General features: G+C 52.6%; 1 protein-coding gene across 7 annotated transcripts in view; it reads right to left on the minus strand.

The window, feature by feature from the left end:
• KCNH2 (potassium voltage-gated channel subfamily H member 2) overlaps positions 1 to 27,925 on the minus strand; it is a 49,556-nt gene that overhangs the window by 18,995 nt on the left and 2,636 nt on the right. For 5 of the 7 annotated variants that reach the window (XM_053608362.1, XM_053608361.1, XM_053608360.1 and 2 more), the window contains exons 1-2: positions 14,288 to 14,420; positions 11,149 to 11,379 (exon numbers count right to left, since the gene is read on the minus strand). The exons of 1 other annotated variant lie outside the window; for it this stretch is intronic. In XM_053608362.1, coding sequence (XP_053464337.1) covers positions 11,149 to 11,379; positions 14,288 to 14,363 — 307 coding nt within the window. In that variant the 5' untranslated portion in view covers positions 14,364 to 14,420. Of the gene's footprint in view, positions 1 to 11,148; positions 11,380 to 14,287; positions 14,421 to 14,595; positions 14,616 to 27,925 lie in introns of those variants that run through there. One more of the 7 variants, XM_053608363.1, reaches the window with a different exon arrangement.

Genomic DNA, 27,925 nt, shown 5'->3' on the forward strand with positions numbered 1-27,925 from the left:
AACAAGGCACCTAGCTCACTTTCCTTTGTTGACAATCCATACCCAGCAGTCCACGAGGCATGGAGCATCACTATCCCCGCCCAGTATCACAACTCACTCAAGGGTCAGGGGCTCCACCCATTGTCCCAAATTAAATTTCCTACCCCTAGACAGCACTAGCCTAGGCCAAGCCCCAGGCAGGAGCCACACATGGCTATAGCAGGATAGACCCTATCTCTCACAGCAATACCAGGCAGGAGGAGGCTGCAGATGACCCTGAGTGGCCTTAGGCAAGTTCCTCGGATCAGAGGAACTGAGGCTTCCTCACTAACCTTAAACTGCATCACCCCATGAAAATCACTGAACACATGAAGGCCTATGAGCATTTGTGCCCACATGACCTACAGTACAGGCCTGTAGGTGCTGGCCCCCCTTGGGCCAAATATTCAACAGGGTCCAGTTCAGTGCACAGGGCAAGACCAAGGAAGATCATCGGTCAGACAGGTGAAGAGGCCGGCTCTGAGCTGCTCCGCCCATCCAGCAACCCTGGGCTCTTGCTCTGCCTGGCGTTTGCTGTTGCTGGGGGTAGGTCACCCACTTCTCTGGAGCTTCAGACTCCCTGTGGGTATTGCAGAGATAAGTGATTCCTGCCCTAGGTGCCAGATGAGATGACAGATGGCCTTGTGGAAGCATCCAGAGCTCAAAAGAGGTGGGGAGCTGGGTCCCTGCAGGGAAGGTGACCTCAGGGAGGCAGTCATGCTCACCCTGGTTGCCTCCCCACCTCGCTGTGAACAAGAGGAGCTGTGGCCCAGACCAGCCCAAAGTCACTCGGAGGGCAGGAGGCTGGGGCTGTAGTTGGCCTGTCCGCCCCCAGGCAGAGAGGCTGTCTCCAGAGCAGCAGCCCAGGGCTGTGCAGTGTCAGGTTATATTTAGCCTGGTGGCGGCGACAGGAAGATGCAGCAGGAGCCACTCCTGGACGGGGGCCACCGTGTCGCTAACACAGTTCTCATGGGCAGCCTGGGGCTTAGAGAAAGTGAGGGACATTGAAGGCCCTGGGGACAGAGTGGGGGAGCCTGAGAGGCCAGCTGGTGAATGAGTGAGTGTGTATGTATGAAAGAGAGAGAAAGAACGAGAGAGGGGGAGAGAGAGAGAGACCAATCCCACAATTCTGACTCCAGGAGCTGAGAAATACAGAGTCCCAGAGAACACTGCAGGGCAGGGCTAAGAAACATAAGCCAGACCCCAACTCCAACCAAAGCAGCATCTCTGGACAGACTCCTCCCCCACCCCTTCTAGCCTGAGACCCACTCAGCAAACTCTGAGGCCATATATAGGGCCTTAGGGGACTCTGTACTCATCTAGGCCCCCACCCAAACCCCCAATATGTGGCATGCCTGAGCCACCTTTGCCCCGGACTACTGCAGTGGACTTAAGAGAGAGCTCTGCCTAGAAGAGCTCTTCCTAACTCTGCCACCATCTGCTGGGTGCCATGCAACCTCTAGGGGCCATATGCTGGGAGTCCCACTCCCTACCCACCACTGAGAAGCCCTGGGAAAGTGAAACAGGGCACAGTGATGCGGGAAGCCACTCTCCACAGCGCTCTGAGTGGACATGCTGTGTACAAGCTGCTGGCCCTGCAGCCCACCACCCTTACCCACTGACCTCCAACTCCTCCTGTCCTTCTAGGGCCCCTTCAACAAAGGCTTTCTTGACTGCTCCATATGGCCCTCATGGATGCTTCTCTCTGAGAACTCTTCTAAAACAACACCACCCCAGCTCGGCACCTATAGCACAGTTATGGCACCGGCCACATGCACCGAGGCTGGCGGGTTCAAACCCAGCCCAGGCCAGCTAAACAACAATGACAACTGCAACAAAAAAATAGCAGGGCATTGTGGCAGGCGTCTGTAGTCCCAGCTACTTGGGAGACTGAGTCAAGAGAATTGCTTGAGCCCAAGAGTTTGAGGTTGCTGTGAGCTGTGACGCCATGGCACTCTACCAAGGGTGACAAAGTGAGACTCTGTCTCAAAAAAAATAATAATAAATAAATAAAACGACACCCCTCCTACAAGAGACCATTGCATGCTGGCTTCTGGGCTGAGTGAGCATCCTCCCTCTGGTGAGGGAGGCTGGCAGCTGCAAGACTGATGACGGACTCAGGAGTAGTAACCTGCAGTCATGGCAGGTATGGACAGGCCACAACCCCACCTCTCTCCTCCCTTCCAGATCCAGGAGCACACATCGCCCTTTTGTAGTAGAAGTTGCCCACTTCAAACCTCTGGTGCTCTCCATCCTGACCCTGGGCAAAGACTGAGCCACCATTGGGATTTAGGTGTCTGTCACCAATGCAATATTCAATCTGGTTACCAATTATCCAGAAACACAGAGGCTGACCTCCTAGGAAGCTGGGGGAAGGGCAGAAGAAAACAGGAGCTGCAGTAGGTGTGATATTCCTGAAGCCCTCTGCCCGCTTCACCAGGAGCCCACGCACAGCCTGCCATGGGGCAGAGAAGGCAGAGTTGCCACTGTCCCCAAGAGAGAATCTAGGGGTCTCTACCCTCCTCTAGTGCCCTGGAAGCTTCTGGAACTATATTCTATCTTGGCTCCCAGCACACCCCAGAGAGCCTGGGAGGCCCTGATAAAGCCCTGTCCCAATTCCAGCTCTGCCATGGGTCACTGCTTAAACCAAGAGTTATCATTCGTCCCTGACTTGCATACCCAGAGGACACTGTGAAGGACCAACAAACAAATGCAAGGGCCAGTGAGAACCCCTGAAAAGTCAAATGGGACATTTGAACTCAAAACACACAACAATGACCCAAATATAAACAGAAAAAAAATTGGTATTATTTGCAGATGATAAAGTTATCTCCCTAGAGAGAGTAAAAAAAAAAAAAAAATCAGCAAATAAACAACTAGAACAAGAGAGTTCAACAAGGTTGCCAGATACAAGATTAGCCCACAAAAAATATATAGTTTTGCTTTAGTCCAGCAACAAAGCAATTAGAAAAATAGTCAAAAACGAAGTATCTTTTAGAATAGCAATGAAACCATTAATACAAAGTATCTAAGAATTGACCAAGAATCCACAAGACCCCTGTGGGAAAAGCAAAACAAAACAGAACTTTAAACTAATAAAGGATATAGAAATGATATAGTAAATGTAGAAAGAGTCCAGGCTCTTGACTGGGACAAATATTATAAAGATTATCAATTCTCCTCAGATAAATCTATAAAGCCTCCCAGCTGCTCGGGAGGCTGAGGCAAGAGAATCGCGTAAGCCCAAGAGTTAGAGGTTGCTGTGAGTTGTGTGACACCACGGCACTCTACCTGAGGGCGGTACAGTGAGACTCTGTCTCTACAAAAAAAAAAAAAAAATCTATAAAGCCAATCTAATTCCAATCAAGATTTTAGTGGGTGTTTTTTTTTTTTCCAGGAACTCAATACACTTCCCCTAAAGTTATAAAGAAAGAACCATGAATAGTTATGCCAACCTTTAAAAAGAAGAAGAGAAAGATACTAAGACATACTGAACATTATAGGGCTTTTTAATGTAGCTTTGACGTAAGAGCAGACAAATACTTGGAACAATACAGAGCTATGGCTCTGTGGGAAATTAACCCATGATAAAGGTAGCCCCACAAATCAATGGAAAAGAACAGACTGTTTACTAGATATGTTAGGAAAGTTGGCTCATTACATGGAAAAAATAAAACTTGATCCCTACTTGACACCACATACGAAGTAGGCTCAGGATGGATTAAAGATCCAACTCACACAGGTAAAACAATTAAGTTAACGGATGAAAATGTAAACCTTTGCTCAGCCTCAAGATGGGATGAACTTCTTCAATAAAACTTCAAAAGCACAAACAAAGCTAAAGATCAATGAATTTGTATTAAAATTTTTATCTTTGTTGGATAAATTGGACAATGAATGGAAGAAGGTATTTGTAATATTACAATTCAGCAAGGAATTAACCTGGGATATACTGAATATTTAAACATATGCATTTGTGTTTCCAGACTGTACAAGCAACTCTTGCAAATCAATAAGAACAAAGGCGGCAACTACAAAAGAAAACTGAACAAAGGGAAGCAGGCAAGGCACAGGAAAATAAATCCAAAATGCTATCAAGCCTAACAGACATTAAGACTCAATAGAAATCAAAGAAATGAAGTTGGGCAAGGTGGCTCACACCGGTAATCCTAGCACTTTGAGAGGCTGAGGCAGGAGGATCACTTGAGGCCAGAAGTTTGAGACCAGCCTGGGCAATATCAAGACCCCATTTCTACAAAAATAAAAAATTAGCTGGGTGTAGTGGCTCCCAGATAGTTGGGAGGCTGAGGCAAGAGGATCACTTGAGCACAGGAGTTTGAGGTTGCTGTGAGCTATGGTGATATCACTGCACTCTAGCCCAGGCAACAGAGTGAAACTCTGCCAAAAGGAAGGGAGGGAAAAGGAAGGGAGGAAGGGAAGAAAGGAGGCAGGGAAGGAAGGAAGAAGGAAAAAAGGATAGAAAGAAATCAGAGAATTGCAAATTAAAGCAAATCACAGTCACCAAACCACTTTGGCAAAAATTAGAAAGGCAGATAATGTCGAGTGTGGCAGAGACATGGAGGTACAAGAATGCCATGCTCTTTATGAGGCCGCTGATGGCAATGGCTGTCAGAGTTTACAATCTGGCAGTACTGAGTTGAATATCTACATAGCCTGCGACCCAGCAATTCCACTTCTGGGGCATGTATTCCACAGACATCATCACACAAGTTTGGAAGGGACCATGCCTGAGGATGTTCATGTAGCATCATTTATGGTGGCAGGGAGTCAGAGAAAAAATGTGGTCCCCCCCCTCCCCGCAGGAGAGTGGGCAGGTGCAGCATGGTAGGTGCACACCACAGACCACGGAGGTACAGACCAGGCACCAAACAGCAGCCCAGCTGGTCTTAACGCGTACTCATGAGTAAGAAAAGTGAGTGCCAAAGTACAACATATAGCACAATATCATTTACATAAATTAAATCTATATGCATATTTCCAGACAAAATACACATTTGCAAGAACATATGCAAGCAACACATTCACAGCAAGAACGTTTGAACCACTGCCTATGGGGAGGGTAATGAGACTGGGGAGTGAGATAAAGAGAAAAGGAAAAAATAAACTGAAAGGGAAAAAACAACAACACAAATGCTGTAGTTGTAATTACTTGGGGAGAGGCAGGAGCTGCAGCCAGCAGAAGCCTAGGGAGGGACAGGGACAGGCAGGCAGGGTGCTGAGCAGGGCACAGGGTGGGACAGGGACATCATAAGAAACAGGAATGCCGAGGCCAGGGTCAAGCTCACTTCCCACAGTCACAAAAGCACTGGCCAGGACCTATATAGCCAGGGGATGAAGCCTTGCTTAATAGCAAACAGAATGAGCCCTGCCACCACATGCTTTGCTATAGATGTCTGTCATCTTATTCCAGGAACACCTTTGTCCCCCACGGTACATGGGGGACAGGCACTGTGATCCAAATGAGCATAGGAGAAATTGAGACTCCCAGACCCAACCTAAAATCCAAGTTTCCTGAGCCCTGAGCCCAGCATGCCCAGAGGCATGCAGCCTGTGCAGTGGCATTCCAAACTTGGCAGGTTTGGAAAGAATAGCTAGGCTCAAGTTCCCACTCAGGTACCTGCCAGCTGGGTGAACTTGGCAACTTCCTTAGCCTTTCTAAGCAAGAGTTTCCCTCTTGTAAAGTGACAGAGTTAATCCTACCTTCCAGAGGGCCTTGAGGGCACACCCCCAGCTCATAATCTATAAAGTAGACACTGTACAAGTGTACCATGTGTGTGCTGGGCAGCTGCCATCACCCCCACTAGTTCTTTGGCAGCTGTAAGACTTTGCTCCCCTACCCAGACTTCCTCGGTCTACCTCTGAGGGTGTGTAGGCTATGAGCCTGCAGATACCTTCCCTGCGCCCACAACGTCCCCTACCTATGGCAGGGGTGGGGGACCTCTGACATCACCTCAGGTCACCTCTCTCCAGTCCCACTTTCCTCTGGCCCTGACAGCCTCCCCATCCTCTACAACCCCTCCCAGCCATGATAGTCTACTTTTCTAAGGCTTTTTGCGTAATGGAACCCTAAAGCCCAAAGATGAGCAGTGATTTGCCCAAGATCACCCAGCAGGACTGGAACCATGCTGGAAGTTGCCTCCAGGTCATCTAACTCTCAGGAAAAGCTTCTGCAACACAGCACACTGCCTGGTTCATTCATTCATTCATTCATTCAGCAAATATGTGCTGAGCTCCCACCATCCACTAGGCAAGTAGCTACAACAGAGAACAAAGCAGACAGGTTGCTTTGCTGCCCTCGTGGAGCTTCCAACCTTGTGGGGAAGCTGGAAGCTGGACCTCACCCAGCACCATGACCAAGGTAGAGGAAGACCCTGCCAGGCCCTGAAGGTGCTCTAGTCTTGTGGACAAGCAACCAAAAAGGAGAGGGGTTCGTGTGAGGTCAATCACAGTTGGCAGCATCTTCACAGACCTTGCCAGTGCTGCTCCTCCAGGTATCCCCCCTGCCCTATCCCCTCTTCTCTTACCCTCCTCTGCCATACCAGAGGGAAGTTCTATCAAACTCTCTCATAATACAGGGGGAATGAGGAGGGGAGCAATGAGAGACGATGTGTTTTTAAAGAGAAAGGATCATTCTCAACCCAAGTGTAAAGTTCTCTATGGGAGACATTCCAGGCACCGTTGGGGGAAACGCCTAAGCATAAAAGGGCTTTCTGGGAACCTCTCAAATCACACCACACGAGAAGCCACCTCTAGGTGGAAAAGAGGCCCAGGCTTACCCCACCTCACACCCCGCAACTAGCCCTCCTGCTGCTCCACACCCCCTCTCCCCAGAGCCCAAGGCCACCGTCAAACTCTGCTCCCATCCCAGACAGCTCTGCATAAATATTTACATAGCTCCTCTTGGGGGCTACAGAAGACACAACATGGAGGAACCACCCTCCCGACACTCTCCAGACCCAGAGGTAGGCCGAGTAATAGCCAATACCCTTCAATCCAGTCATGCCTGCCTCCCCGTGGGGTGGACCTGGATGGGAGGTGTCCCCAGCAGACAAGGACAGCCAGCCCCAGCTCAGGGATGATGCCCACAAGCCCCTCCAAGCCTCTAGTAGCCTCTGACCTAGCCAGGGAAGGGGAACCTCAGAAGGAAAGCATTGCAAAGGAAAAGGCAGCTGCCCCGAGGCAAGGCCTAACCAGCCCTTCAGACTCCTTTGTCTGCACCTGGCAGCCCCAGGATGCTCTCACCTGGCCCTATCTCCATGCTATATTGGACCCTGCCCAGAAGAATAGGGACATCCCTGCCCCTGAAATGAAGGGAGTTCTCCCATGGCTTCAGCCCCATAGGAAAAGTGCTCCTGTGTCTAAGCTCAGTTGCTCCTGGGACCACTCTGTTTTGCTTCCCATCTCAAGGAGACAAAACCCACCTAGCCACCCACCTGTCTCACCTGCCTTCCCAAGCTTGCTTCCCATTTCCAGGAAAAGCTTTTACCATCAGGTCAGACTAATGGGAAGCCTGGGGGCATGAGACAATGGGGAAGAGGGTGTCTGAGATAAGGAGGGGTCACCCATGAGGGAGGAGAGATGTGGTGGTGACAGGGCAGGGCTTCTGATTTAAGGGGACAGAGAGGGATGGGCAGAAGGCCCAGAGGAGTGATGCTGGCACCAGCAGTGCCTGCAGGAGCACCTGGGAGGCTGGGTTTGAGTCCATAGCCTAGGGGGTATGGGCCACCTCTGGGACCCTAAGGGCACAGTGCACTGGGGAGCAGGCTTGAACAGCAGGTCCCCACCCCTCCCCCAGCTGCAGCATCAGCTGTTACAGTAGGGGCCCTATGACCCTGTTACCATGGCAACCAGCCTGCAGCTGGAGTGAAGAAGCTGATAGACTCTTCTCCAGAGACACCCCCATCCCCACCCACGCACAGGCTCCTGGGGATACCGGGACATGGAGCCAGGCCAGGACAATCGGAGGTATGGAGAGCCAGACAGCCCCAAAGATAGAGGCTCAGAGGGGCAGGGGACACAAGAGGAGGGCTCAGGGGCATGAAGTAAGGAAGAAGAGAGGAAGATCCAGGGAAAAAGAGATAAAGAGCAAGGGCACGGAGAGTCACTATGCAGGCCAGGAGTGACAAATTCGCCAACCAGGCAGGCAGCAACAAAGGCTGGGAGGCTGGAGATGTGGGGAGTGGGAGAAATGCCAGGAGGACGTGAGGACGGGCACAGGCCAACTGAATAGCCGCTGGGAGGCAGGGAACAGCAATGGAAACAAAGAGCAGAGAGACACCAGAGACAGAGAGAGGGGCCTCGGTAAGGGCTGCTAGAGAGGAGCCACAGACGCCCTGCATGGCAATGTGGGAGCACAGGTGTGTACCCAAGCCAGCACCTGCTACCCAGAGTGCCTCCCAAGACCCTGCAGGGGTGTCACCGCCAGCCAGGCCCACACTACTGGACTCTGCTCCCAATGCCATCTTAACACTGGGCCTGACAGTAAGGGGATTTGGCACAGGGCCAGTGAGCCTCGGACACCCCACGTCTCTCTCTCCAGCCCACACTCCCCCAGTCTAGCCTCCCTACCTCCCAGCAGTCCTAGCAACTAAATAATGGGGCTGTCTGGCTCCAGGCCCTGACAGTGCACAGAGCTAGGCTGGAGGCACCGACACAGCACAGCTGTCCACTGCAGCGCCTGCCAGTGGAAGGCTCCGCCTCCTGCCCAGCTCCCCCTCCCCAGGGCTGGCCCAGGAAGAGACCCTGAGAAAGGCCTGGGCAGAACTAGAGGTGGCACTGGCATTCCTCACCTCCACCTCTCTACTTGGCCCCTGTGCGAGTTCACACACCCATATGCGGGCACACACGCGCATGCACCCCAGGCCAGGCCCCAGGGAGCACAGGAGGGACTGAGTGTTTCAAGACAGAGGAAGGGGAGACTGAGGAACTCTGTTCATATCATCCCAGGCCTAGAGTCCAAGGATAAGTGGGCTCGTAGGGGGCCGAGGGCCAAGGCCAGCCTGTTGGCCAATAGGAGATCCCTGAGTCCCAGTGAAACTAGGTGAGAGCAGAGCAGGGAGCAGGTAAAGATGGCTGGCATAGGGTTTTCTGGGTTGCAGCCCCGTTTGGAGTTGTAACTTATAGAGGGAAAAGAGTCTGAACCTGTGGGAGCCCTGGGTTCTAGTCCCACTCCCTCCAATGATGCACTGGTAATCAGACCTCTGCTTCTCAGTTCCTCCATCTGTAACTTGAGTGGGCTGCATTAGGTGATTCTCAAGGTCACCAAGATTCCACAATAGCTCCTCTGCGGGAGTCCTGTGTCCGCCCTCTCCTGAAGCAGCCAGCCTGGACCAGGAGGGACGGACAGCTCTACCTCGGAGAACCCCACACATACTACAGCCAAAGACAGAAACATTCAGACCACTGCTACCAAGGGGCCAAATCCCTCAGCACAAGCGATACCCACAGTGGGACTGGCACAGCATGCAGAATAAGGCCTGCTGTGGGCACTTTATAGAGAGCTCAGCATCCTTGTGAGCGTCTCAGTGAGCCACATTATCCCAGAAGTGGAGACAAGCTCAGGAAGTCAGCCATTTTGTCCAATCGCATGTAATTTCCAGTGTTAGACATGAACCAGGACTTACGGATGCATATTCTTTTCATCAAACCAGTGATTTGCAAACTTTTGAAACAAAACTTCACATAAAATAATGTATACCATATAGATAGCCCTGTGGCTCTTTGGCTTCATTTTCAATATATGACAGCAGACCAGAGCAGTTAAGGCTCTGGTCAAATAATCTTGGGCTCTATTCCAGCTCTGTCACTTTCTACGTGTGTGACTGTGAGGATGTTGTTTAATTTCTCTGAACTTCAGTTTCCTCATCCCTACAATGGAGATAAAAATAGTGTTTGCCTCTCAGGGTTATTGTGCAGACTGCATGAGATAAAGTAGGGGCAATATTGAGACCAGGGTCCAGCCACTAGAAACAACCCACTGTCTTCAGGGCCCTGGCCTCCTGCCAGCTACAGCCCTGATTGCTGTGAACAAACTTTTCCACAGGGCCCATGCTGTTCCAGTGCCATCCACTGATGCCACAGACTGCACCCTACACAAGCAGAGCTATGGAGAATACAGTTGACAGGGCAGTCTCCACCACCCGAGTACACACTGGTGGAGCATGGGGCACGGGTCTGGCTGGCTGGCTCCCAGCAGGACGCAGAGTGTGCTCACCTCATGCAACAGACAAGCTCCCAGAGGGCAAAAGCCTTGTCAATCCTACAGACTGCTTTATCTCTAAGAGTCTGACACTGCTCTTAGGGGCTCAATAATTGCTTATTGGACATACACTAGTAAGTAGCAGGGTTTGAGCAACCTCAACACTCCAACCTCACGTCCTGGAGTGCCCTGGAGCATCCTCAAAGCCATATGATGCCTGCAGGCCCCAGCCCGGCTGCACTGCCCTCCCACCCCAACAGGGCAGCTGTGGTGTGGAAGCAGCCCCACCCCAGGCTCTGTTTATCCACTCACCACTCTCCGGAAGCCCAACAGGGCTGGGAGGCAGTGGCTGAGCAGAGACACCTGGCACAAGAGGGAGTGGTGGGGTGGGGTGCTTAACAAAGGAGACAAAGGGAACTGAGGTGCAGGGAAGGGCACACACCTCCTCCAGGTGCCACTGAAATGCTGAAGAGAAAGGAGGCAGGAGAGGGAAGGCAGAGAACAAGCCGGAGTCCAGCAGCCCTCCAGGGCCTCACCTCCCCTGAAATCTCAGAGTGGTCACGTAGCAGAGACTGCCCTAGGATAGCCTGCCTGTGGCCAGAGGTCAGCACCCAACTGCCATCCTAACCTATTAACTCCATCCACAAACATACCTGCCTGATCTGACTCTAGACCACCTGTTCAAGGTGCCCACATCTATCCAGATAAGAAGGAAAGTGGTGACAGGCCCAGCCTAGCAGCATCCTGGCCACCCCAAAAACCATCTCACCAGAGTGAGGTGGAGAGAGTCAGACCACGTTTCCCACCTGGCACAAAGCAACAGCCCCTTCTCACCCACCCAGTGTCCTTCTAGGCCCCGCCCCTTCTCCTAGGCCCCGCACCCTACTGGCCCTGCCGGGGCCCGCTAGTACCATCTTTCCGGTAGAAGGCAATCTCCACTTTGCGCTCCTCGGCGCCCAGAAGGGCCTGCGCGATTTGCGCTGCAGCGCGGCGCTGCGTGCGCGGCCCGTGCAGGAAGTCACAGGTGCAAGGCCGCTGCATCACCTCAGCCCGAGAGTAGCCACACAGCTCGCAGAACCCGTCGTTGCAGTAGATGACAGCACAGTTTTCCACCCGAGCGTTGGCGATGATGAACTTGCGGCCTGGAGGGTGGGGTTGAGCGGGCACATGAGCGGGGACCCCTGCCTCCCGAGCTTCCAACCCTAACCCCGCGTTCTCTTGGCACATGCAGCCGCCCGGGAACTCCCCGCCGCAGGGAGCACAGCAGGGACCGGGGTCCCCAGCAGGGGGCGAACGCAGCTGTGCCCGGACACAGGTGTCTCGGCGCGCCCCCTCCCCCGCCTGGGCCCTCAGGCTGACTGCGTGGTTTCCCTCTGGAAGGCTGCCAGCAGCCCGCAGCCCCCTCCGCGCCCAGAGCCGAGGCCAGCCTGGGCGGGTGTCAGCAACGCGTGTCAGCAGCCGCGGCAAAGGGATAAACAGTGGGCCTGGAGAGGGGGCCTGAGAAGAGCCAGAGATGGCTGTCCGCCTTCCCTTTGCACCAGCTCCTCTAGAGTCTTCCTCTAGACGCCTGCTCTCCAGATTAGGGGGGCGCTCCCTGAGGAAGCTCCCTTACCCCCAAGGCTCCCAAGGAAATCATTCCCCCAAGTATCTTAGGATCTTACAAGATTAGTAGCTCCTGGAACTTCTGAACTCCCTAGGAGGCTGAGGGCAGAGGGCATGGGGTGGGGGGCTGGGAGTGACTGCACCAGAGACAATGAGGGAAGTAAAACATTGAGCATTTGATGCTCTGATAAGCCCATAAGGTAGGTGCCATTATCCTTGTTTTATAGATGAAACCGAGGCTCAAGGGAAGTTCGGCACCATGCCCAAGTCTTGCCGGTGCCAGCTTTTGAACCTTGGTCTGGCACAGGCAGAGAAATAAGCTAAGGGTCACAGACAGAAGCTCAAGGTCATAGGGAGAAAAGAAAGGGACCTGCAGCTCCAAACCCCAGCGATACCTGGAGCTTGGGGTGGGCCTGGGATAATGGCCCAATTATTAGAAAACAGACCCAGGAAAGGGGAACTTCCTCAGGGATATGAGGCCTTCCTCAGTTGGGCCCCAACAAGGAGAAGAGCCCAGTGGCTCCATTTCCACTAGACTTGGCTCCTGGGCTCTGCGTCTGCCCCAAGAGCCAGGCTGGCAGGTGAGCAGCAGGCAGACAGCCTCAGCTTGTGCCAGCCATGATGCTCTAAGGATAAAGCTTTTTATAAACAGAAGTTTCCGGTCACTTTGGCCTTTAATGCCAGGGTTTTCAGTAGCAATTGAAACTGTCTCTGTCCCCCTCACCATGGGCACATCCCTGAAGCTACAGCCCTAGACAATCCCACCAAGGAGGCCCATGCTGCTGTAAGGGTCTGGCCTCCTCCTGCCTTCCTTGGCCCTCCCTTCCCCTGGCTTCCAAGAAGTTACTTTCTGGAGTTGGGTCATCTTTAGGTCAGTTCCTGAGACCCCCTAAACCTCCCAGGGAGCCATCAACCCTAAGAATCAGGGCTTCCTGTCACATGAAAGACACCCACACACACACTCACCCTCCATCTCCATCTGAACCTAAGGCAGTCTGGAGTACCATACACACACACACACACACATACCAACCAGCTTCACAGAAACAAAACCATTCCTGGTCCTCACTCCCAGGCCTGGAGAGCAGTGCAAGTTTCTTCGAAGGCCAGCCCCACCCCACTCCCATACCCCCACTGAGATCCTGGAATACTAGGACAGAAGGCCTGCCCCCACCTCCTACATGTGGAAACTAAGACCTAGAGAGGGAAGCAAGGTCACACGGCAGTCAGTGGCAGAAGTAGGGCTAGAAGGCAACCCCCACCACCACCAAATCCAGTGCAGATTCTTCCCTGTGCCTATTCAGCCTCCTGAGCTTGTGGGAAAGAAAACCCCAGGGCAAGGTCCTCCACCAATGTCACTGTCTCCACCCCCTCAGGATCATCTTGTTCCTCAGCTTCAGACAAATACTGCCCATCCAACTGAGTCCTCCCTACCCCCACCACAGTTACAAGCACACATTGTCCTGTGCTCACAGGGTCATGGACAAGAAATGTCACCCTCTCCCAACTCCCAGAGACCTTGGCAGTCACACCCACTGTGGCACATGCAGCCTTGGGGACAGGCACATGAATGCAGTGTGGGTACAAATGCCCACACCAAACATATTTACTTATCATGGGACCCTTCTAGAAGCTTCCCCTACCAGGCCAGTATTAGAGGTGCTATAGTCTCCACCAGCAGGTTGGGAAACACAACAGGAACCAGATTACCTTCAAAGCTCAGCTTTCAGCCTCTCATCACAGGGCTCACAAGACTTATCAAAGACATCTCCCACTGCCCAAGCAGTGTCTAATTCATGGACAGCACACCACATACACACACAAGAACAGATTAGGTGCTGACTCTACATTCTTAGCTTTCCATCCCTCACATACAACACAGCCAATATCAGCTCCCTGGCTGGGCATAGTAGTTCATGCTATAATCCCAGCACTTTGGAATGCTGAGGCAGAAGGATTGATTGAGGCCAGGAGTTCAAGACCAGCCTGGGCAACAAAGTGAGATCCCCCCCCCAAAAAAAAAAAAATAAATAACAAACAAAAGATTGGCATGTACTCTTAGGGTCCCAAGGTTTGGGTCACATACACTCTCTTGTCCTTGCATGAACAAAGCCCCATACACATCCAGGCACCCAGAGTTGGAAACACTTGCACACTCCCATCCAGACCCCCTTCCCTAAACACTCAAGAGTGTCACACACATTCTCCGTTGCCAAAGCCTGAGCTTCCTGCCGCAAGCCCCTTGGCCCCATGACTACCGCCCCCCAGCACCAAGACTTGCCCCTGCGCTTCCCCCCACCCCACCCCCGCCAGCGCCTGGGGCCCACCAGCCCCCATTGACTCGCACTAGGAGACGCACCCGGCCCGGGCACGCCCCCCCCATCCACACTCGGTAGAGCTCGGCCCGCCCCCGAGCCCCCTCCCCGACTGGCCCCCTCCCCCACTCACTCTGGCCCTCAAACTTGCGGATGATGGTGTCGAGGAAGGTGTTCTGCGGAGCGACGTGGCCCCTCCGCACCGGCATCCTGAGCCCATGGGCGGGCCGGGCGGGCCCCCACCCACCCCGGCGGCCCGGCCCGGCCCAGCACTAGGCTTCGGGTGGCCTGGCCGGGCCGTGGTTCCCGCACCCCGCGGCCAAGCTGAGCACGGGCGGGGCCGAGACTGTACTGCGGACGCTGGGTTCCCACTCGGCTCCCGGCTCCGGACCGCGGCCGGCCTGGAGCAGCCTCAGCTCGAGCCGCTCGCCGCCCGCACACCTGTCTGCCGGCCCCAGCCGAGCCGCGAGCCCCGCTCCGCCGCGTCCGCGCGCTGCGCTGCGCTCCGCCCGCCCGCCCGAGAGCCGGGTTCCCAAGCCCGCCCTCCCGCCGGCCCGCCGCCGCCAACAGCCGTTCGGGCGCCCGCGGCTGGGGCAGCGCCTGCGGCTCAGCCCGGCCGCGGAAGGGTTAATGCGGCGCGCGCCCCTCCGGCTCCGGCCCCCGCCTCCCGGCCCCCTCCCGCCTGCCGCGCGCTCGCAGCACCGCCCTCTCCCCACCACCCCGCGTGCCTGCCCTTCCCATTGGCTGAGCCGCGCCGAGGGCACCCCCCAGCCCCAGCCCCCGGCTCTGCCCAGGAGCCCTCCGGACTCGCGCGCCCCTAAGAGGGAAAAGGGACCCTTAGTAGGTGGGAACTGTGAGGACAGGTGGACCGCCGGCTTGAAGGCTGCCAGGGAGTGGGGTAGAGTTGGGGGCTGAGAAAACTGATTTGAAGGGAATGGGCCGGTCCCTATGCCCTGGTGCACCACCACGCCACCCACTGGCTTGCTACACACAGCATGGGATCACTGCCTACTGTGGGTGACAGGGGCAAGGCCTGGGCCCTGGGACGATGAGCCCACGGGAGACTCAGGAAATGGGAAAGGCAAGGCAATCTGGAGGCCTTAGGCAGCAGAGATTAGAGATAAGGGTGGATGAAATTTAGGAGAGGCACGCCCCCCACAACACACGCGCGCGCGCGCACACACACACACACACACACACACACACACACACACCTCCGAGGTTATGCTGGGCTCTGCATGGGGGTTGCACAAGAGAGGGACATTCTGATATGGGAGTTATGGTCTCCGGGCTGCAAGATCAAAGAGAGGCCCGAATCTTGAGGTTCTAGCCAGGGGATCCCCGTGTGTGAACGGCCCGCCCTCCCCCTGCAGAGCCGGGCCAGCCTTGCAAGCCCAATCCGCGGTCTCCGAGTTCTGCCGCGATGGCCTCGGCCCAGCCCCTCGGAAAACCCTGGCCCAGCAGCAGGCCCCTCCCCCGGCCAGCTGGCTCGCTCTTGCTGCAGCTCCCTTATTTAGGCAAGGAGGCCTGGGGATGTCATGGCCAGGCGGGGTGTCTGCCCACAGCCTGCCTGGGTCTGAGTAAGGGTCTCCAGGCGAGGTGTCCAGGGCCTGAGCAGGCAGACAGGGCCCAGAGAAGGCCCAGGCCGGGAGGAGAGTGCTGACAGCTGAGTAGGCGGGCAATGAGGAGAGGTTGCGACTGAGCAGCCGGCAGGGTCCCCTCCCTGCAGCCGGATCAGAGACCTGTCTAGATGGATGGGGCCATGTGGGGGCTCCTGAGGGCTTGCAGCTGCCTCTGTCCTTGGAGCAAGGGGCTGGATCTTGTCACCAGCAAGAATCATCATGGGATGCAGGGGGAGGAAAGGGGAAAAGGGCAGGGGAGGAAGGCATAGAAAGACTGGTCTTAGGGAGACCACCCTACTCAGACTATCACCTTCCACCCAGGAGCAAAAAGATGCAAATACTGGGGCCAAATGGGGCCACTGGCCAGCAGATGACACACTTTTTTATTTGCTGGTGGGTGGGCAGTGACTCAGGGAGGCAGCCAGTGGGAGAGAAGGAGGTGGCTCCACCAGCCGATGCTAAAAAAGTCCAGAGGCTCTTGCCTGTGCTGTCATTCCTTAGGCCCTCCTCATCTCCAGCAGTTTCCTCACTCACCACCACCCTCATTCCCAAGGCCTTCAGTGGCACAGGTTGCCCCCCACCACCCCCACCCACCCACCCCCTCCCCCCGTGACTTGGCAATCAAGTGCATCAACACATGTGAGTTCTGGGTGGAGCCCAGTCCGTGACTGGCCCAGCTCACACCCTGCCCCATGGCACCCCTGGCTGCTAAGTTGCCTGCCAAAAGTCCAGGGTGATTCACATGAGAGTGGATTGTCTTCTCTCCAGATCAGGGTATTGAGAGAAGGTGGGCAAAGGCCAACAGCTGAGAATGAGCATGGGAGAGAGAGAATGGAAAGGGACATCTGTGGCTTCCCCATCTCTCCAAACCAAGAGTTAGGGAGAGCCAGGCCCTGAAAGGAAGGAGACATTCAGCTAACCGGCCTAGCTGTCCTCTCACTATTGTACCCCTGTTTCTGGTTCAGGCCTCTGCTATTATCACAAAGGAAAGACAAAGGAGTGAGAGGGCCCCTAAAAGAGCGGAGACCGTGCACAGAGTAGCCCTCCTTCTGTGCAGAAAGGCAAGAAGAGAGCTGGCTAAGGGGAGCCAGATATCTCCCTCTCTTGCCCTGCCCTACACACACACACACACTCAGAAGTCAAAGCCAAATGAAGGTTTCCCTGAAGGCTGTGAGATGAGACAAGCTCTTCCCAGGGTGTCCTCCCTGCAGTCACAGGTGCCAGGCACCAGGAAATACAAGACAACAGATGGGCTGATGCCAAAGCCTCCCCCAAACTTCTGCTTCTGCTACCCCCATATCTGGGACAAAGAGAAAAGTACCATCCCTGATGCCAAGAGGTTGAGAATCTAGAATCTGCCCCACCTCCAACTCAGTCTCCAAGAGCCACTTTTCAGGGGCTTTCTTTGAGAAGAGCTCTCTACCCTTCCTATAACTGAGGGGAAGGAGAAGTTGCTTCTGCAGTGAGACATATTGGCTCCTTCAAGCTCCCAGAAAGAGAGAATATAGGGAGAAAAGTCTACAGAAAATATCCTGCCCACCCCACTGTGCTCCTGCTCAGTCTGAGGGAGTTGAGGCAGTATATCCTAGGAGGAAAAAAAAATGGAAGTCTACCCTGCTACATGCCCTCAAAGAGCTGGCCAGACAAGACAGCCAAAATCAGGCCCCAGAGAGCATGTGACACTCACAGGGGACTGAGCAGCAGTTGCAGTCTGACAGGCGCAGGAGACAGGCTCATGGAAGAAAGGCTCCTTGGAAGCCCCCAGGGAGGAAGAACAGCAAGATCGTCCCTTGGTGTTCAAGGGGAAGCTTATATTACATGTTGGGGCTTTGTTTTTCTGTGCAGCTGGGTCCTCAAAATAGAGATGTTTTCAGATATGATCCGAAGTTAGAGGAGAAGATTATCAAAGAAGCTGCTTGTTTTCTCTCCCCATCCTACCCTGAAGTGGGTGCTCAGGGCTTATTGATAGAAAGAGGGGAAGAAAGGGAGGGAAGGGGGAAGGGACCTCCCTCAAACCCACAGTCAGGGTCAGGGCTTTCTTCACTCATAGCCTTTTGCTGCTCCACATGCAGCAATCCTGTCTGCCCCTGGCCCATTCCAAGGTTTTCTTCTAACAACCTAATACCCACCATTGGTGGGACATTTTCTCTGGCTTCATGGTGTCAAAGAAGCCAGTAAGATCCTAGAGACAATGATTCTGGAGACCAGACTTTTGACTCTGGTTCTGCTACTAGTTGCATTGAGAAATGTTTTTAAATTCTTCAAAGCCAAATTCTTCTGGGGGCTTTCTAAGCACTGGGCCTAGTTCCAGATACTGCTGGTGGACAGGAGGGATAGATGGGAATCCTCCTCCAAGGAGTCACAGTCTAGTGAGTTTTAAGAGAGGTGGTGGGCAGACAGAAACTGCACAGCCTGCGGTAAGTACTATGGGATTACAAGTGGTGTTGGCTGATTTCAATGGAGGAGACTGGGGGCATGTTGCCAGGAAGGGAGTTTACACCACAGATCCTTAAAAGTCAAAATGGGACAGGGCAGAAGCATTGTAGGTGGAAAGAACAACATGAGCAAAAGTATAGAGATTGGAAAATGAAGAATAAGGGCAAAACGGGTTTGCTGACAATGGAGCAATGGGCTGGCACCATTTGCAGAGGGCTGCAAGCAAAGGGGACACACTGAAGGAACAGTAGGGAAGCTGAAATGCGTTATCCATGATTGTAGAAATCTCATCTATTTTTATACATATTCTAGCATATAGTATTATCAAATAAAGATTTGTTCAATGAGTGAAATGTGTATATAGTTTAGAGAAACTGAGGCAAATATGAGGTGTTTCAGTTATCTATTGCTGCATAATAGCCATCCCCAAATCCAATGGCTTAAATCAATGACAGCATTTATTTTGCTCATGGATCTGCAATTTGGGCAAGTTCTGCTGAGACCATTTGTCTCTGCTTTACTCCAAACTAGGCACTGGAAGGCGCAGCCACTCACATTTGGTTGATGCTGGATGTCAATTGGGACCTCAGATAGGACTGGAGCCACACATCTATGTGTCCACCCAGCTTCCTCACAGGATGGTGGCAGGGTTCCAAGGATCAGTGCCCCCAAGGGAAGATCAGTGAGCAATTGTGTCACTATTTTTCCCTTTTTTTTCTTTTTATGTTGTACCAACATCTTCCTCAACAAAACTGTATCACTTTTAATAACCTTGCCTTAAAAGTCACATAAAATAACTCCTACCACAATCGTGGCCAATCATATTCAAAGAAAAAGAACATAGACCTCACCTCTCAATGAAGGAGTGTCACTGTCACACTGGAAGAAAAATGTGTGCCATGGAATACATTGACACAACCACCTTGGGAAAATATCATCTTCTTCGTAGAGCTACGCAACAGTCCCGAGGGGAGATAGCCAAGACTTGGACTAGGTCAGAGATGGTTAAAAAGAACCCATTTGCTGTGTAACTATGGGAATATCATTTAATCTCACTTTACTTACCTATAAAATGGGGGGACCAAACAAGTTGTTCTCTGAGATACCTTCCAGCTCTAACAGTGAGTGATTCCTTAATTATACACAATATGGGTGGTTCCTCATTTTCCCTCAATACCCACCTCAACCTCCATTTCCTGCCTCTGCTTTGTCATCCCTGGTACCCTGGGGACCCATGGCTACTCCACAAATATCACCATCCTACATGTTTATTTTAGACTAACAAGTAAGTGGAATGGGAAACCCTTAAGGACAGATGAGAAGACCCTGAGATTGATCAGACTCCCGCTCTACCTGCTGTGTACTCATGACCATAGGGTCTACTGGAAATAGCAAAGATATGATATGGCCTCCCCCACAAGGAGTTACAATCTAACTTAGGAGAGAGAACAAAGGGGCATGAAATATCACAAAGACAATGCGGTATGCTGATGACACATGGAGTGAAGTTCCAGGGAAGGAGGGCACTGAATGCGCTGGGGCAAGCAGGCCCTCCTGGATGGTAAAGGTTTCCTCAGGCTCTAAGGAAGGGGATAAACGTCTTCATAAAGCAAGATCCCAGTAAGAGTCTGGTGTGGGCACTCCCATCGATCTATATTACCACATAGTTTGAACAAGACCAAGACCCCATCTCTACTAAAAAAAAGTTATATAAAAATTAGCCATGTGTGGGGTGCATACTGGTAATCCTAGTTACTTGGGAGGCTGAGGCAATAGGATTGCTTGAACCCTGGAGTTTGAGGTTGCTGTGTGCTATGATGCCAAGGCACTCTACTCAAGGTGACAGTGAGACTCTGTCTCAAAAACAACCCCAAAAAACTATACTTACCCCCAAATGAGAAACAAAAAGTCCAGTTTAGGTTTCCTCTGCCTGGCAACTTAACAGCCAAGTGTCCCTTTGATTTAAAGACTAAGCTCTTTAGACACAAGAAAGGGCTTCAAGTGAGGTTCCAGAACCTAGTGAGCAGTAGAAGCTACAGATGGGGAGGGAGACTCAGATTATAATGGTGCTAGGACACTTATCTGGATTTTGAATTTGCATGTATTTCTTTAAAATGTATTTGCTAAGCACCTAGTATGTAGCTAACACTATTTGGGGAAGTAGGCTGGTTTTGTTTTAGTTTGGTTTGGTTCCTGTTATGCCCTCAGAGTTTGAAGAACAGTGCACTATTTTGGCATAGATTGGAGATTATTTTGGAGTGGCTTTGAAGAATTTAAAAAAAATCAAGAGCAAGCCAAGCCTTGGTCCACCCTGCCAGAGAGGCTGCTGGGTAGGCGATCCTAAGCTCGCTTGGCTTCTCAATGCCTCAAGCCAGGCTGGAGCTCTGTCTCTGTCCAAGGTGCTGAAAGCCCTTCATGCTAGGCTTGGCCGGAAACCAGAGAGGACAGCCCAGGTAAGAAAGACAAAGGCCCTCTCCGGGACACAGTGAAGTAGATGGCCACCTCAAAACATGAGAATGTTTATGGAGCTGGACTGTGGCTCCGGGAGGCAGCATGTGGCTTTGCCAGTTGGTCCTGGGAAATTCAGGTCTCATTTACCTGCATCCTAAATGTGCCTTCCTCCCTCAGCCTCACCACCACAGCCATCAGAAAAAGATATGGATACACTCCTGAACTTTACACATGCAACTCTTGGTATTTCCTTTGGGAGTTTCTGTTGCTTTATGAAACATTAGAGCCAGAAGCAGACACTTTCATATGTTAGATTCAGAGTGGTGAGAACTCTTCCAGAAGGTTGTGTCACAAGTTATAAATGGAGTTGGACAACCCCAGATGTCCTGGTTCTTAGCTAAGTGTCTTTCCTACCACACCAGCCCAGGCTGGAGATTTATATACCACATATAACAAGAGCTAAAGAAATATGGAATGAGATATATATGTATATGAGAGAGAATGCTCTAGATACAGAGGTGGCTGTTTCACCTCTCCTGAACTATGCCCTGTTCATTCTGCTAAAATGCTAAAATTGAGCAGAATTCAGACCCTACCCCAATTTGGCCATGGGAGATGCAACCCATATCCTGAAGGGTAGCCAGCTCACCCCATGAATCATGAGCTTCTGAGCCAGCCAACAGCAAGGACCAGGGAAGAGAACTCAGATCCAACTAAGTCTCCCACTCTATCATCCCCCCAACCTACCCACCAACAACCATCCACCATTTTCCATGCACCTCACACTATGCAGAACTCCTAAGGAAATGCAAAGTATACAGCCTAGCTCCTATCCTTACAAAGTTTGCAATTAGGGGGGAAGACAAGATGTTCACACATGAATAGACAATATTACAGGAGCCAAATACAAATAATGGCAGCTAACAAGAGAAATCACATGATCCTGGATCCCAAGTCCAAGAAGTGGTGTGGACCATGAATGCTTTGACTTTGGAGTGGGAAGAGATCATTTTAAGTTTGGAAGGTTAAGGGAAGGCATTACAAGGGAGAAAGGTTTAGGGAGAATTTGGCTGAGCTGAGAACTGTGCTCAGGACCTCGCCTCTAGAGGCTACCAGTCCAGTGCAGGGCCTTCTCAAGTGGGAGAATAGAGCTGGGTGCGAAGGTGTCACCAGAGGCTGATAATGATGCAAAGGCCCAAAATGTCCTGGAAGAGATTATTAGGTCATCTCCCCTGAAAAAAAAAGGGGGCCTAGAGAGCTCCCCCTTCTGGATTTATGAGGCAGAATATCACATATTAATCAGTGGAGGCTCCTCCAGGACTGGGCTCAGTAGTTCCCAGAGCAACCTAGACTGGAGTTTGGGAAACCAGACAACAGAATGAGATCCCCAGGAAAGCCTCAGATCATGTCAGGAATGTCTTGTTTGCTGGTGTCTTGAAGCTTGCTAGGAGTCAAGGGACATATGATCTATTTGGGAGGACAGGAAAAAAGACAAATTATAAAATGACTGAAGGTACAGCAGGGTTTGGAGCCAGGATTTCTACACCTCACAGATCACTAAGGTAATCTAAAGGCTGCCCCTCTCACCCTGATTTGAAGAGAGGGACTGGCCCCTCCTCGGGCACTTGAGAGGCAGGGGTTAGAGGATTCTGCCCAGCTAATCCCCTAGATGGTTGCTATGGAATTTCCATGCTAGGCACACTTGATGCTCAAAGCCCTGGTTCCCAAGAGACCTAGCACCACAGCAACCACACCAGGAAACTGGGCCAGCTGAGGGATTGAAGGAGAGGAGAGGGATAAAGGAGGAGAGGGGGAGGGGGAAGGCCCGTCAGACTGACCCTGACAGCTGTCTGCTTGAGTCTGAGGTCACCTTACAGTCTTGCACTGGCAGATAGCACTGCTTTCTATGTAAGGCCCCACAGCCTGGCATGGGGCCCCAGGGGTCAGCATTCAGGAGACCTCAGCCTGACTCTAGAAACTCTTCATTTTCACTCTGGATCCCAGGAATGAAGGGAAATTTCAAGTCCCCACAAATGTTAAAACAGTCACAGCCACACTGATATTCTTGGCTCAAATTAGTTTTGGAGGGACAGGGACCAGATGAGGAGGCAGGTCAGTGAGGGAGCCCCAGGACGCACTACCCACGTGTACATGTGTACACTCACACTCATATGCACATTCACACACAGACATATCGCTATAGACAGAATGTTTGGGTTCCCACAAAATTTGTATGTTGAGATCTTAACCCCAAAGTGATGGTATTAGGAGGTGGAGCCTTTGGGAGGGGATTAGGTCATAAGAGCAGAGCCCTCATGAATGGGGTTAGTGCTCTTATAGTATGTAAAAGGGACCCCAGAAAAATCCCTCACCTGTCCCACGATGTAAGGACACAGCAGGGAGGCACGAAGTGTGAAGCAGGACTTGAGACCTTATCAGACAGGGAATCTGCCAATGCCTTGATTTTAGATTTCCACCCAGCCTATGGTGTTTTGTTTTGTCAGCCAGAGTAAATTGACTCTGTCTCTCTCTGCTTTTCTCTCTCTCTCTCTCACACACACACACATATACACACACACACCCATGCAGAGCAATGGTTTGGAAGGGAGAATATAAACCCTGAATTTCCCTCAGAAAGTTGGTCTAAATTTCCAGAAGCCTCCAAAGGCTGACAGTCACCCGGCACTGCCAGGACAAGGTCTTAGCATTTCCAAAGGCCTCTCAGCCACATGATTTTCCTAGCAGTCTGTGGGCGGGCAGCAGAAGACTCTCCAGAGGAGGTCAGGCTGCTCTCTGGCTCTGTCCTCAGGAGCCTGCCTGCAGGATGACAGGGCAGGCATCTCCAGTCACCCTCTCCCTGACTCTCCAACTTCAAGAGCTGCCTGCACCTCACCACAACTCATATGGTCAGTTTATATAGGGAGCAGAGAGGGGCAGAAGGGTTGGCCCCTGGGGAGGCTCCCCTGCCCCTCTGGTGTTGGGCTGCTTACAGGGTCACTATCCAGAGCTTAAAGCTTATGCAAATGAGCCACTTCTGTGGGTCCACCACGCAGTCTAGGCTCAGAGGCACACTCCACTGTCCTTTAGCTGGTTGCCTGCACCTCCTCTGTCATTGATGTCTGATCCCAGAACTTTGCTCAAATCTCTTCTCTTCAGCTCTCTGCTGCTCCCATGTGGCCATCTCAAGAAGGGCTAGGGCTGCTAGGTGACGCATAGGGCCAAGGGAGTCCCTTTGGGACAGAAAGCCCCTTCCCTGGGCTTGAAGCCCTCAACAACCCATGACCCTGACCAAAGCCCTCCCACCATGCCCAGCCCCAACTCTGCAATCTGGAAACTGAGCAAGGCTTTCCACTCTCTGCCGGCCTCCTGATGCACAGCATGAGTTACATCCTGAAGAGAAGACCTCCCTAGCCGACAGAGCTGCTGCCCTCCCCTATTCTCACCTCTCCCACCTCCCTTCCCTCAGTTCCCCGCTGCTCCCCACCCAGCCTTGCCAGCAGGCAGGAAGGAAGCTGCTCATAGTGCTGAGGGTGGGGCACTTCCAGCTCACACTGAACAACCCCGGGTTGGTCTATAAAGAGTCAGGGACTTCCGCTCCCGTCACCCACCACCCCTGCCACCACCACCCCCAGTCCCTGCACACACATCCAGGCCCAGGGCCTTCCCTTCCTTGCACAGGGCCCCAAGGTCAGGGCATCCCCCTATCCGGCTCTGCACAGTGCTCTGGTCTAAGAGGGAAGGCAGGAGCAAAGTGTGCTGTTTTCTCAGTGTTTAGGAGGGAACAGAGGCCTGGCCCACTCCAGGGACAAAGGCTGCCCCCCTGCTAATAAGGGTCAATGAAGGCTCAAGTCTGGACCAACCTACCAGGGGCAGAAACACAGCTGCTGTCAGGGACAGAGGAGCTGGGCTCCCAACCAGATTATAACTAAAGCCCCATGAGCTTGAGATCTTGTGATTTAAAATTTATTCCCTTTCAGTAGAGCTTTAAACCTGAAACCGTAAAAATTATATTTTTTTCAGAAATCACTCTTTAAAATGAAGTTGCCCATATGAGCAGTCAGCCACTAAGAGGCGTAAATGTGATCAATTCAGCAGGGGTGCTGGCATGGAATGGGGCCAGAGCCAGCCAGAGACCTGGGGAGAGGGAGGAAAGGTCTGCCCCACAAGTACAGGAATCAACAGCTATCAGGACATTACTGCTCTACCCAGAGCACCTTACTGAAAGTCAGGACGTGCAGGTAATGTTGGCCACAACCCCAGGAAAGGGGAGGAAGGAAACCCCCGTCCAGAAAGCTTCTACTTCTGACTTTTTCTATTTGACTTTTTTCTCTTCCTTTTCTTAAAACCCCACAATGTCCTCTGCCCCAGATCCTGTCCTGGCCCACAGCTTTCAGTGCTGACTATACTCCATCCTCCCTTTTGGCCAGAGAGTGCTCTCTCTTGGACCTGTTCCCTTCACCTAGACTCTTAATCTTCCTAATGCCTCCTAATGCCACAACCCTTTAATACAGTTCCTCATGTTGTGGTGACCCCCAACCATAAAATTATTTTCATTGTTACTTCATAAGTGTAATTTTGCTACTGTTATGAATTGTCATATAAATATCTGATATGCAGGATGTATTTTCATTGTTACCAAGGGGTCACGACCCACAGGTTGAGAACCGCTGACCTAGACTGACCCTTCTCTTTGCCTGCCCAGACCTATCCAGTCTCAGCCAGACCTTCTCAGTGGCCCCTCTTCACTGCCTCTAAAACACAGACACTGGTCCCTGGGATGGCTGCACACACTTGCAAACAAGCAAGCCAATGTTTATGAAGCACCTACTCAGTGCAGGGGCTCAGACCCAGCATGGGGGTCCCAAACAGGAGGAACCAATCTGTGTTTTCCAGAGATATAGGTTCACAGGGGGTGGGGGGGACAACTCACACACAGAACAGAGGAATGAGAGGAAGGAATGGTCCCAGGGCCTGGGATACAGAGTGACAAAGAGCCACCCAGAGGAAGAGACCTCTAAGAAGGAGTTAGAAATACAAGAGAATTACAGGAGGTGATGTCTAAGAAAGATAATGGGGAGAAGGAACAGGGGTGAACAGGGCAAGGATCCAAACCATGATGCAGGCCAGACACATGTGGAAGGAGGGGCGAAGGGGGATTGGGTAGGAAGCCATCAGACAGAGAGAGCTGAGTCTCAGCTAACCCTGCAGGTGACACCAGCATAGAGATGCCACTGGAGGAGGCCAGTTGGGCACGAATGCTGAGCCCGCATATGTCCTGGGGCTGTGTGAAGTCACCAGGCAAGCACATGCCCTTGGATTGAATGCTGGGCAGATTTGCAAGCATCAAAACTGGAAGCTGTCAGCCACTGCACTTCCTGCTCTCTAGGACAGAGATCTGGCAGGACACCCCCAGAGCTGCCACTGCTTAGCCAGAGGAAGGGGTAAGAGATTTCCTTTGTGGAGGAGAGCACAGCAAAGGTCAGAGGCAGGGTCCATGAGAATCAATGAGAAAGCCAGTTTGTCTAGAACAGAGGGTGAGCAGTGTGCTGGGGAAATCGAAGGCCAGGACAATGTGTCAGCGTGGTTTTGGCCTTGGCCTTGGCTGAAGGTTTTAGGTAGGGCCAAAGCATGAGGTAAGCCCTGATTTTGAAAGGAATCTGTCAGCAGCATGTAGTCTAGATGGGAAAGGGTGACCCTGGGGTCAGGAGAGAACAGAGACAGGCCACAGCCAGTGGTGCAAGCAAGAAGTCATGAGGACATCAGCATCTGAGGCTAGTTGTCACCTTGACCCTAAGGACATCAGGCACAACTCCACTAATGGGAACCTGGAACCTGTCAACCATGCACATTTTAGGGAATGGCTGAATATAGTAGCCAGACTTGGGGTCTGTCCTTCCCACCAGCATGTCAAGAATGTCTAGAAGGGGCAGGGAGCTGGATCTCATCCATCATCCTCACTGGGAAGATGAGGCAGTAGGCTGGGACAGGGCCACAGGCTCAGGGCCTGGGAGAAGGCCTGAGCTGAGCACAGCATCAAACCACCGGGTCTCCCTCCTCCGGAGCCAGAGGCAGCAGAGTACATGGCGTCTGGAGCAGGTTTCTCTCTGTCCATGAGGCCCCGTCCCCTCCACCCTCCAAAATGGGCAGCCCCCACCTCCTGGCGTGACCCCAGAGCTCTTAGCACAGCCCGTTCCTTCCGGCTGGTCCTCTTGCCTGCCCCCAACCTAGGCCCACCCTGGTCTTATCCTCCACTGCTTTTCACAGGAGTCCAGCCAACACAAATCCACGTTTGTTTGTCTGCCTGTCTGCCTCTCCCAATCTCTGCCTCTCCCAGTCTCTCAGCTTCCGTTTCTTTCTCACAGTTTCTCTCAGTCTCTGAGGTCTCGGACCCCAGGGCTGTAGACCCAGATGCCCAGCCAGGGACCTTTCTCCAGCACCCGATGGCACAGAACTACAACACCCAGCATGCCCTCCTGCCTGAGGAGCCTGAGGAGTACTGGTGCCTCCCATCTGCATTCTGGGAACTGTAGTTTGCCTTGCCTCCACACACTGGCCAGGACTCCAAGATCTCCCCCAGGAGTCTGGCCCTGCCCAGGCTGCGGTTGCCTCTCTCTCTCTGCTGACCTGCTTGCCCAGGGAAGTGTGCGTCACTGGATGACAGGGTGGGGGCCCTGGATGGCAGCTTCCTGCCCTTTTGTGTCCCCCACTTGAGTCATGGGGGTTGGGGGTTCCAGGAAATTGGGGCTGGGAGAAGAAGGGATACCCTAATGCCAGACTCAAGGACAAAAAGTCACTGCATTCCTGCTGGGCCCATACATGTATCCCCAAGAACTTAAAAGATCTCAAAGTCAGGGTCCAGGGGTACTTAGATGTAAAGAGGTTGGTGAAGGAGAACTCAGGTGATCCTGGAGGTTCCCTGTGGTCATTGAGGTTGTGGGATCCCATCACCCTGCTGCTGCTTACTTTCCTCCCAGCCTTTCAGAGAAAGGCTGGCAGGGGTGAGGCCAAAGGCCCCCCTTTTGGTGTGACATCACAGAAGACCCTTCCTGACCCTCTGGTGTCTCCACCTGCCATTCCCCCTCACTTGGGCTCCTGTGCTCCAGCCCCAGGGCTCTGCTAGACACCTGGATTCCCACTTATCAGCCCCAGTCTTCACAGCGGAACACAGGCGTCCGGCCCCCCACCCTCCAGGCCACGGGCATGGAGCCGAGGCTACAGAGCCTCCCAGCCAGCCTTGTTCCTGTCCCATTGTGTATGGAACG

Source organism: Nycticebus coucang, chromosome 11 (assembly GCF_027406575.1).
Source record: "Nycticebus coucang isolate mNycCou1 chromosome 11, mNycCou1.pri, whole genome shotgun sequence".
Taxonomy (NCBI): Eukaryota; Metazoa; Chordata; class Mammalia; order Primates; family Lorisidae; genus Nycticebus; species Nycticebus coucang.